General features: G+C 41.8%; 1 protein-coding gene across 2 annotated transcripts; it reads left to right on the top strand.

Annotated features, from left to right (window-relative positions):
- The first annotated feature begins 691 nt into the window (after positions 1 to 691).
- Positions 692 to 11,052, top strand: LOC143327595 (differentially expressed in FDCP 6 homolog). Of its 2 annotated transcripts, none has more exons than XM_076742037.1 (12): positions 692 to 845; positions 1,530 to 1,851; positions 3,477 to 3,617; positions 3,726 to 3,911; positions 4,957 to 5,184; positions 5,280 to 5,426; positions 7,128 to 7,236; positions 7,339 to 7,637; positions 7,724 to 7,890; positions 8,374 to 8,572; positions 9,097 to 9,187; positions 10,260 to 11,052. In XM_076742037.1, exons 2-12 carry the CDS (start codon positions 1,756 to 1,758, stop codon positions 10,448 to 10,450), a joined length of 1,854 nt encoding a protein of 617 aa, XP_076598152.1. In that variant the 5' UTR covers positions 692 to 845; positions 1,530 to 1,755; the 3' UTR covers positions 10,451 to 11,052. The 2 variants fall into 2 exon arrangements, with proteins under 2 accessions (XP_076598152.1, XP_076598151.1); XM_076742036.1 differs by lacking the exon at positions 692 to 845 and adding an exon at positions 6,932 to 6,994 and having other exon boundaries at positions 1,632 to 1,851.
- The last annotated feature ends 604 nt before the right edge of the window (positions 11,053 to 11,656 follow it).

The following is an 11,656-nucleotide window of genomic DNA, read 5'->3' as shown; positions in this document are numbered from 1 at the left end:
CGCGTTTTGGTCACGACATTAACGTTGACCAATGAAAGACGGATTTTCACAAACAGCTCCATGGTAACGACGCGAAAGTTGTTTTACCACGTGATCGTTTTTTGCCGCGGCCTCTGCTGATCTGCGAATAGAACAAAACAGAACTGTGTTGTCCAGCAGAGAGAAAATGCCTTTAGCTCAGCAAAATATAAAACTAGCACAAGAATATTTAACACAAAACAAGTAACATATAGACTACATACACCACGATACATTAGTGAAAAATACAAATAAAAAAACGAGCCACATTTCTTCCTTCAGTATGTTGTTTTGATGTTTCATGCTTTATTTTGTTTGCTTGAAATGCCGATTGACTCTATTCTATCAGTCATAGATGTCATAACTCTAAATAGATTAAGAATTAGATACATAACAATAGTAATAATCATCATCATCATCACCTTTATTTGAGAGTCATGGGGAAACTTTTAACCATTATTTAGCCACTACAATGTGTTTGTATTTCTTGCAAAAGCGTTCTCTTTAATAACTTCCTCATAGCTAAGCATACAGTTACAGAGGAGATGGAGATCTAACTATACGGCCAAGGATGTATACAGGGAACTGAGGACAACGTCCCACCAAATAATACATCAGTTACCACCAAAGGACCTCTAGAGGGCGATGTTTGTCACGGCATCTTTGGGCCAGCAGAAATAGCCTGATAATCAAATCCAACAGCCATTGAATTAATGTCCCCACTCTGTTTGGATAATTACTGGATGTTTATTTGAGTCGCTCTGGACGAAATGTGAGATGCTGCTGTCGATTCATATGTCTTCAAGCAAGCAAAAGTGGACTCGCAGGTATTCTTACAGTTTGTTTATTTTGTTAAACAGTGACTCAAACAACATATTTAGGCCTGCTAGCTAAGTTAAGTGAGCTATATGAGAGGTATTTACAGACTCGAGCTAAAGCTAACTGCTAATTTCATTCTAACATACGTGACCGTGAGCTAACGCTGGACCTAAACTGAGTACAAGCATTAAAGCAAAGAGAGAAAACTAGTGGATTCACAAACAATAGTGCGAGGTTAGTAATAAAATAACCTAGTTTCCACATTACCTTCAGCACACTTGAACGCCACATCTGATATTCACATTCATACTTAGTAGCACCATCACCATGCCGTGGCGGAAAGTACTTTTACTCTGTTACTCTATTCTTGTGTCTGGTGTGTATCAAACAGCATAAGTACATAGTTGCATTTAGTTGAGACATGTAGGGGACAGTTCAGTGATTTAATAATCAGTGGAACATGGAAATAAGCTTACAGGCAGACACAGGTAGGTTGAACACATGCAACATTGAAATGCTGATTACACCTTAATGCATCAGTAACAACAGAACATAATGTAATAACATGAAACTATAACGACTATAACAATAAAACAGACATTCTCAGTATTAAAGTATAATATGTGCAAAGGACTTTTACTTGTAATGGAGTACTTTTGTATTGTGAGTATCTGTGTCTTCTTTCACCGCAGGATGAAGGCAGGATGACAGCACGCCGTCAACAGTCAGACCCTCCCTCCCTCACTGACCTTGGATGTCCTGCAGGTGTCGCTGGCAGCAGGCTACGAAAGCCCCATGTGTGTCTGACAGCAGCAACACAGTGTGGGTGTGAGCCTGTCACCCAGGGGCCTGTGTCAACAGCAGAGGGAAGAAGAAGAGACGCAGAGTCGGAAACCAGAAAGTAACTCTGCTGTAGACATGGACCTGCGGTCGGAGCTGCTCAAGTCCATCTGGTATGGTTTCACAGCCCTGGATCTGGAGAAGAGCGGTAAGGTGTCCAAGTCTCAGCTGAAGGTGAGTGGACTACCTGGGCATTAGGAACTTTTCTTTATTCAGCGGGAAATTCACTCACAGTTTTCGTCTGTTGCCTCATTTCCTAGCTCAATTCTTATTCCATCACGTGGGCTCGCTCTGAGGAAGATGAGGTGAAAATATTTCGAGTGTTCAGCAAACTAAATGTCACAACTGCATTTGTAATTTGGTGTTTGCTTGTATTTGGCTCATTGCTTGGGGAAATAACAGTGTACGCAATCTGGTACGAATTATCTTCGACATTATTTCCTGTGTGAAACTCTGTTTTTAAGCCACATGCTGTCCAACAAGGAACAAATTTGTTCCCTATATTTCGAGTAAAATGCTTTCACTGCTGAAAGAAGGCACAATATGCACCTCTGTCCGGCAAGAGCACCAGAGTAACAGTTTGCTCTCAGTGTGTATATGAATGGGAGCCCTCATCTCCAAGCTGTGCTTGCACTGGGCCTCCATATACCAGCTTGTAGTGCAAAGGGTCCTCTGGCACTGGACCCGACCAGACAACAGCCTGTTGAATAGAGTATCTTCGCACCATGAGCCCATGTATGTAAAAAGGACATTGTTACACTTAGAGCAAGAGCAAAGTGGAAACATGTTGGTGATTGTTGTCTCCTGCCACAGCACTTCAATGGGGGCACTGTATTTTTGTTGATCTCATCGTTATGTCACTTGCTCTTGGTGTGGACTCCGTTTCCAGCCACCTCCACGTTCCTGCAATGTGCCGCCTGCCACTGCTGGCTCACAGCAAGTCAGCCTCATGACTAGGCTTATCCCCCTCATGCATGCAGCCTGTGTACAGGCACCATGTTCTTTAGAAGCTAGCAGTTTGCATGCCGTGGCCTCCGAAATGACAGATGTTGTACTGCGTTGGTGCCTAGAGACAGGATGTGGTTATGGCTCAGCGCACGGAGAGTGGTTGTCTGATTAAGTGCATCAGATATCGCAAGGCGTTGCACATTCAGTTGAAGAAATTTATAGCACTAAAAGCCCGGTTTTGTACTGTAAAATCCTCTTTGACACACTAGTAGTGATACTCGTATAATAATAATAGTAGCACTTTGATTGCACATAGTAGTTTATGTTATTAATAGCTTGTAATGTAATCTTTTTAGCATTTCTTACAGATATTTGATGTACATCTTTTATTGTTTTCTCTTTAACTGTTTGGCTTTTATTTAAATTATTGATATTTATGTTATTTACCTTTTACATTTTTGTTGATATTTTTCAGCGTTTCAGTGTGTTGTTTTACGTGTTGTCGTTACGCTGTCTTTTTGTTTGTCACACTTTTCACACTTGTGCAAACCACATTATTTTTGAGGAAAATGCAATTCAACAGAAATATCAAAATTTCAGTTCCCTAAAGATCAAAATGAACATATTTCTCTGAATTTGTTGGCCTGTATTTTCAGAGGGAATAGTAACATAGATGTTTTATCTCACACACAACTGTCCACGTGCTGCATGTAATGAAGTTTTGTCAGTAATTTACTTTAACATTCATGCCAGTGAAGCTTATTTGCTGTATATGATTAGCTGTGCGCGGCTCTGCTCCAATGTGTTGTCCTTTTTTAAATATTTCTGTCCTGTACGGTGGGATTTTTCAGGTGCTGTCCCACAATCTGTGCACAGTCTTGTGTATCCCACATGATCCAGTTGCTTTGGAGGAGCACTTCAGGGATGATGATGATGGCCCAGTTTCCAGTCAGGGTTACATGCCTTACCTCAACAAATACATCCTGGATAAGGTGATAAAAGCGGCACGACGTGCTCTTTTTGTTTTGTCTAATTGTAATGTTATGGAGTCAAGGACCCTGGCAGAGATTTTTTTTTAATCTGCGTTTTTGTTGCTGTAGGTTGTTGAAGGCTCTTTCATTAAGGAAAACGTAGACGAGCTCTGTTGGACTCTTACGGCAAAGAAAAACTACCAGACGGACAAAACCAGCAGCACTGTTCTGCCAGAGAAGGATGCTTTTCGACTCTGGTGCCTTTTTAATTTTCTCTCTGAAGACAAGTACCCTTTGGTCATGGTCCCCGACGAGGTAAGTTCAGCTCGAATATATTTAGACTTACAGGAATTTCTCTTACAAAACAGATACTTTATATCCTCCAGTGCTACTTGGAATGTGAGGCATTTCTCGTTTCTTGTCTTGTATTTCCTCAGTCAAAACACAATCGGACTGAAAACAAAAACATCTATTGTAGGATTATATATGCCAACAAATTTGCACATCTTGAAGTCATTGCTGCCTGTGGCTCCATGTGATGATAGTGACACTTGTTTCTAAATTTAGGCACAGGGATATTTCATCCTATTGTGCCGTGTTGTTGAGTACAATTCTGAGGCTAGTCAGTGATCTGTGACCTAAAAATGTTGTTGGATCTTTGACAGCCACTAAATACACCCTGGCTGAAACCTTGTTTCTTGCCATCATGGAACACGGTGCTCTTTTCATGCAGCAGTGTGGGCTTGTTTCTCACTTGCAAGCTGTCGTTTTGGTTTCCTGTCGTGTGTTTTTCGCAGCTGCTGCCAAGAGAAAGACCTACATTTCAAGGGCAGGGTAGTTTCTATCACACTGAGTTTAAGAAAACATTTTATTTTGGTACACACTTCACACACCAACCACTGGACAAAGAAATCTGTGATTGAATGAGTACTGCAGTGTCATAAATACTGTTATTGAAGTACATTTAAATAGGAATTAACATAGATATAACTGTTATTGATCCTGTCTTGAGAAGTACAGCATGGCTGAATGTGATCTTTACTGTGGGTGTTTCATGTTGAAAATTGGAAAAAACAAATTAAAGTGCACAGATAAAGCAAAACAAGACAGCTCTGATCTTATCTGGCAACTAACAATTTCTTGTGAACAACTCCCCAAATGTAGCCAAATTTTAAAAAAAAATGTCAGAGGAAAGTCACTGAAATAAAACTAAAATATAGTACAAAAAGGTACTTAATCACTGCCTTTATTGGTCTTTTTTTAGTTGCTTCCTCCCTTGAGTATAATGCAGCAAAGACAGATAATTCAAATGACACATTTTTTTCTCACTCTCAAGAGTTTGGTTTCTTTTCCTCTTCAGGTGGAGTACCTCCTCAAGAAGGTATGCATGGCTATGAGTATTGAGTTCAACTATGTTGAATTAGAGGACTTCTTCTCCCAAGACTCTGTGCAGCAGAGCGGCATTACTGTTTGGGTTTTTCTGGAGATGATGAACTCTGGAAAAATAACCAGAGGAATTGATAAGAGCATAACCAGCATGGCCATAGAGGAGGTGTACAGGGAGATAGTTGGCGATGTCCTCAAAGAGGTAGGAGACCCATCTGCCACCCGAGGCCTGTGTATTGGCTCCTGACTCGCTCTGCATTGTGGCGGTGACTGTATATGTGTGTGTGCCGCATGCAGGGTTATCTGTGGAAGAAAGGCCAGCTGAGGAGGAACTGGAAGGAACGCTGGTTCACCTTAAGGCCGAGCAACTTGTCCTACTACACCGGGGAGGACCGCAAGGAGTGCCAGGGCAGCATAATTCTGGATGGGAACTGCTGTGTGGAGGTAAGCAGCTGGAGGCGATCGTCTTTCAAAGCTGAACGCTGTTAACACTGGAAACAACTGTGGCTTTTTATAACAATCTATTCTTTGTCCTTTTGTTCAGAAAAGAAATATATAAAGTTCATTTGCTTTCTTTTGTACATTTGAGTCCAAATTTAATTCTTTAAGCCAGCGGTTCCCAACCTGGGGATGGGGACTCCCCCAAGGTGTTGCAAGATGATGCTGAAGGGTTCACACGTTGCTTAACAGGTGTTTGTTTTTTGTGACGTCCCACGTATTTGAGGGGCTTTTTGTTAATTACTGGAAAATGTTACCTCTTCAGAACTCTGAAAAAAGGACTATACTAAGAATATCGGGGGCAGTGGGAGAGCGTTATGTCTCACTGGGCCGTCCCAGTGTTATTACAAGTGTCTTTGGACCCTTTCCTTGACTAAGCCAAAAAACTGCAACACATTCACCAGTATATCTCCAAAGTAATCCAGCACTACTGAATTTGTGCAATTTTGGCATTAGTAGCTAAAAGTGCTCATGTAGTTTGAGATGATCTTCTCCATATTAAACCTTAAAAGAGTACTCCACTGATTTAGCACTACACTCCTGTAACTATGTCAGTCTCACAATGGACACTTTCATTAAAAAAGGTTCAAAAACAAGTGCAACAGAACCAGAGATATTGTCTTTTGTATTCCACGTACTCCTCCTGTGTGTCAAAACCTGATGCCTTCATTATCCACAGTGCAGCGTGGTCACTGTTTCGGGTGTGTCATGGTAGAAGCGGTCATGCGTAGCGGCTCCTGTTCTAACTCTTCCAAATGTTCCAGCCAGTCTTTGTTTTTGACTCAGCAGTTGTCTCCATCACTTGACATGACACATTTACCTTTGTGAGATATTTTTCTGCTATTCTTCTGCTTTCTGTTAATATGCAGATTAATATGCAGAAAATGAAGGTGGGAGCTGCTGTAGACGACATGGCACTGATCACCATAGACCCTCCCCCCTCTTCTAAAGAATTTAGAGTATCCTCCCTTGAGCAAGGAGGAAAAACACATAACCCTCCCCCTTTTCTGGAGGTCTCTACCCCAAATAAGTTTCAAACAGTCCCTTGCTTCATATTTATGTGTCATAATCCAAAAAGGTTGGGAACCATCAAGTTTCTGAAAAGCACCACAGTTGGATCCAGAATCTTGTTTCACAATCAGATTTCCTCACAAATCTCACAGAGCTCAAGTGAACTGAACTCAAGAGGGGTGTGCAGCCTCACTCTGAGTGACCCGCTCTGAATGTGAAGCCTGCAGCAGTAGAGCTGAAGTCCAGTGGTTGTTACCTCGCCTGTTTTGCTGGCTTTTGACACGAACACAGAGTCAATTATTAGCCCATCAATGCCACACGAGTAATGACAAAAATCTGGTCAAGTTCTGTTATTTTTTCCAGCAAGAACACTACACACTGCAACATGTGTTACTGCAAAGGAAAACAAGCAACCATTCTAAAATCATGCTTTATTATAGGAAGTAGACGATGATCAAATATTGTTTGGTCGTTCAAAATGGATCAAAAACGTCCTTTTCCCAGTGAGTTCTCCCTTTTTTTCCTCCTCACTACTGTATATTTAAGAAATGTAACAACAAATGTCAAAAAAAGGAAAAGACAATGCACAATGGAGGGATATTTATTGATAAAATGACTGTTTTGCTTGTTGAAAAGGTACTGCCAGATCGGGATGGGAAGAGGTGCATGTTTTGTCTGAAAACCCTCTCCAAGACTTATGAGATGAGCGCCTCAGACACCAAACAGAGACAGGAGTGGACTACAGGTCAGAGGAGACTCGTTCACTGATAATGGCCACTGATAAGTCATGGGCCCATCATAAAAGCTCCATCTTCATGCCAAGACATTAACATTATCTTCTTCACAGCCATTCAAACGGCCATAAGGCTTCACGTGGAGGGGAAGAACTCCCTCCACAAAGATCTGAAGCTAAAGCGGCGCGAACAACGTGAGCAGCGGGAGAAGAGACGGCAGGCCAAGGAGGAGGAGCTGCAGAGGCTGCGGGCCCTGCAGGAGGAACGGGAGCGTAAGCTGGCAGAGCTGGAGCTCCTGAAGGAGGCGCAGAAGCAGGCTCAGGCCCTCCTGGAGCAGGATGAGCAGAGGAGGCGCCAGCAGCACGAGCAGCTCCAGCGGGCCCTGGAGGTCCAGCTGCGAGAGGCTGAGGAGGTGAGTGTGGAGGCAAAGAATAGAGCTTGAGTCCAGAAGCAGAACGATGCGTGTTCATCACTTTGCTTCTTGCTGTGCGTCTCAAGGCGCGGGTCAGTATGCAGGCAGAGATGGCTCTGAAAGAGGAGGAAGCAGAGAGGCAGAGGAAGAGGATCCAGGAGCTGGAGGAGATGCAGAGGCGTTTGGAGGAGGCGCTGCAGCAGGAGATCAAAGCCAGGCTGGATGAGGAAGCCTTCCGCTTAGCCCAAGCAGGGTAAAGTGTTATTTATTGGCATCCATCTCCGCTAACACGCGATTAGAGACTTATATAGACTTTCTCAGCACGATAAGAGGTCAATTGTTTGGGTTAATAGCCTGCAAACATTCGTCTGTGAGCTGTGAGCAGGGAGGAGCTTTGTGTGCAGATAGCAGACATTAAGCTCAGCGTTGAAAGGAGTTCATATTGCGTTATGTTCCTGAGGAAGTTGAGCTTCTGACAGAGGAAGTTGTTAAATGTTGCCATCAGTCAGATCTATTGTGTTACTGCCACTGCGCTCTCTCGGCCTTATTGAGGTAAAACATTTCTAATGAATTGATCACGTCAGTCTGTAAACAGATTCAGCTTCAGGCCCCGTGCACCTTTGCTCACTGTAATGGCTGAAATGTTCTATGAATATCTCATCCTCTTAAACAACCAAGATTTGATCAAATCATTTTTTTAGAAAATGTGATTTTATGTGTTCTCTGTTGTGTCCAGGTTACTGGCTGAGGAGGAGGAGAAAATGAAGGCCCTGATGGCCCTGCAGGAGGAACAAGAAGAGTACATCCTGAAGACACAGAAGGAGAAGCAGGAGCTGAAACAGGAAATGGAGACCAAGTCCCGGGAACTGGAGGAGGCGCAGAGGCAGCTGGAGGACGTCCGCGCCAACAGGCACCGGGTTGACCAGGACGTAGTGGTAAGAACCAAATCATTAAAACCTCTCTGATTTCACAGTTAATTAGCAGTGATCACTGAAACTACATAGAACTGGTTCCAAGTTGCTTGCCTCTTATCTCTAAGAGGAAATGTTGCCTGTTGGAGATCCGGTGCGATAAACTGAGCCAATAGCCGATTTTATTTATTTTTACTAACCTTCATTTAACCAGATATGAGCTCACTGAGATTTCAAATGTCATGTTCAAGGACTACAGAGCCCAGATGGCAGCATCTCCATGTAGTAACAGACAGGACAACACATTACAAAGTGCAGTATAACAGATACATTAATGAAACAATACGCAGGCTGGTCCTTCAGAACGATTTCAAAGTCCAGCTGGATGTTTCAAACGACAGACTCTGACCGATTCTCTCATGTCTTTTTTTATCATTTCTTTGGAAGAACCTTGTAACTTTGATGTGAAAAGGTTCTTATTACTGATACTTATTAGTTGGAATTGGTGGTTGGTGGCATTTTATTGAGCTGCTGTCTTTCTCTGACAGGCTGCTCAGAGGAAACTTCGCCAGGCGAGCACCAACGTCAAACACTGGAATGTCCAGATGAACAGGCTGATGCGACCGATTGGACCAGGCGGTATGTGTCCTCTCTGAACGAGCGCATTGCCTGACATGACAAATGTGTAGCATTTCAAGAGCTTTCATTACAGCCTTCATTTTTCACTGAAGCCTTGTTCAGGCAGTGAAAGTAACAGAATGAATGATGGCTGCTTCATGCCACATCCACATGCACATGGGTATTTTTCATATTTCAACATAGCTTTTTCTTTGTGTTTTGGCCTTTCGTCCACACACAATCCCAGTCTTAGGTCACTGGTCACCCAGTCCTTCAAGGGTGGAGATATTGAGAAACTCAGTTCGCAGCGTTGACGTGTAGACGGGGAAAACACGTGCCCTGTTATAGCTCACTTGAGTACATGAGGTGATTTTGTGCCATAGCAGGACTTTTTACATGTTTACACATAAATGTACACTATATTGAGGAGCAGAGACATTAGACCTTGAATAGAATTAAGACTTCATTACTGCTATTTGTAACTCCTGCGCTTGTCCTATTGTTGTCAGGTTTGCAAATGTAGTGCAAATTTTGGCTGAATTTACAGAAAATCAGCCAAATGAAATGCAAAACATTGCGTGTTTCTATCCACTACTCTGATGCAAATGTTAGAAGTTGAGCACGTTGAGATAAACAGTTGATGCTGCTGGTTCTCCAGCTAGGTGCCATTGAACTATTGCAGAAGAAGAGGGTGCAATGAGATGACGTGATTAAAAGAGTGCCAGTCAAACCTAAGGTCAAAAACTATGTGGAAAATTTACCATTTGAATTATTCCCCAGGATGTGCTGCAGGTTACTGAATGCCAGTGTTAAATGCCGGAGCCGAGGTTGAGTTGACATTTAACGGTGATTAAAGTTAAGACTAGAGTGACACCATTTTCAGATCAGAGATTGTTTGAGGAATAAATAGATGATAGTTATATTTCACACATTGTGTAAATACAATTTCTGATATTTGATTTCATTTTGACTTTTTTTTTTTAGCCAATGAATTCCTTCCTATTTCAGCACCTTCGTCTCAAACCTCTGTGTTACAGACCTAAATCTGACTGCGTTTTCTGAAGTGTTTTCTTTGTGCTGTTCTTGTTTTTAGAGAAGAGACCGTCGTTGGGAAGCTCCTTTTTCCAGGTACCCACGCAGAGAGATCCCGGCCTGCGTCTCAGAAGGAGATCAGGATCAGAGGACCAGGATGAGGAGAGCAAAGAAAATGTTGACAACCGAGCTGGGTGTGATTTGGAGAAACGCCACTCCCATGCCTCTAATGGAGACATGGACATCCCCTAAAAACACGAATTGGAGGGGCTGCGTAGATCACTTCTGGTCACTCTGTGAGGCGTCCTGACAGGAGGATCAAGAGATGTGAACAATATGAAAATAATGGAACATCCTCACTTAAAACTGAACTTATACTACTAGTATTTCTATTAAATCTAGAAATTACTGACCTCATTTCACAGACTGCAGCAGTTAAAAACGTTTTAATGAGAAGTTGCATTTGAAAGAATTCACTGCTCAACTAATGCTTTGACTGCAGCCTGTGTGAGGCCTGGTCTGGACATAAACGATACCTCAGTGCAAAGAGAATGAGCTGTATGCAAGATCCTGAAAGAACAAAGCAAGATGTGATGTTTAAAGTCTAATACTCATTTGTTTAGCTCTGTAATGTTGACACATAACAATGTTTGATTTTTACACATGGTTTTTTGGGGGGGGGTGGGGGGATTCTTTTGATGTAAAAAGTGCAGTGTTGGAGTTTACCGCATTTTCGTTCTAAGTATGGCTCCTGATAAACAGGAAAAAGAGAAAGAGAGAGAAGCTCTCATTTAACTTCCTCTTTCTACTGTCAGTTAACATAATTGTAAATAAAAGAGTGAATTGATGCTGGTAACTGCCTGAATCTTTACTCTGTTCTATTATGTGCAGCATTTAATTCAAACAAGTTGTAATCATCCCTTTAAATGAATCCTTAACTGATGCTTTACACAGTGAAAAGCTGAAATACATACTATTTATATTAAGTTCTAAAATAAAGGACAGTTTAATGGCAAAGATCCCAAAACGGAACAAGCTGAAGTTTGCAGCCTGCACGTCCGCTTTAGTCTGAATTTGAGTCTACCTCATTTGTTCAGGGTTCAGATCTGTCATCACTGACTAATTTGATGATTCTTGCAATGAAACCCTCAGCAGACACGTCAAACAGGACAAACTACATGTTGGCTGCTTTGTTCTTTATAATCCATAGCTGCTTTCAAAAAAAAAAAAAAAACCTTTACAATAGTTCATATTGTGCAGGTTTCAACAAAGCTTCAGTTGCAGTAACATTCACAAATCCTCACATAAATGATAAAAACATTAAAAATATTGTATTAAGAGGCATTTATTGAGGGTGAAAAGATATATATCTATGTATATCTTCTCATATATTTATACTTATTTTCTGTATAGATGCTGATTTTAACTTCTAAAACATTTAGTATCTGTTTCTTTTCT

The sequence above is a fragment of the Chaetodon auriga genome, chromosome 10 (assembly GCF_051107435.1).
Source record: "Chaetodon auriga isolate fChaAug3 chromosome 10, fChaAug3.hap1, whole genome shotgun sequence".
NCBI lineage: Eukaryota > Metazoa > Chordata > Actinopteri > Chaetodontiformes > Chaetodontidae > Chaetodon > Chaetodon auriga.
Note: the sequence above shows the minus strand (reverse complement) of the source record. Positions and strands in the feature narration are given on the sequence as shown.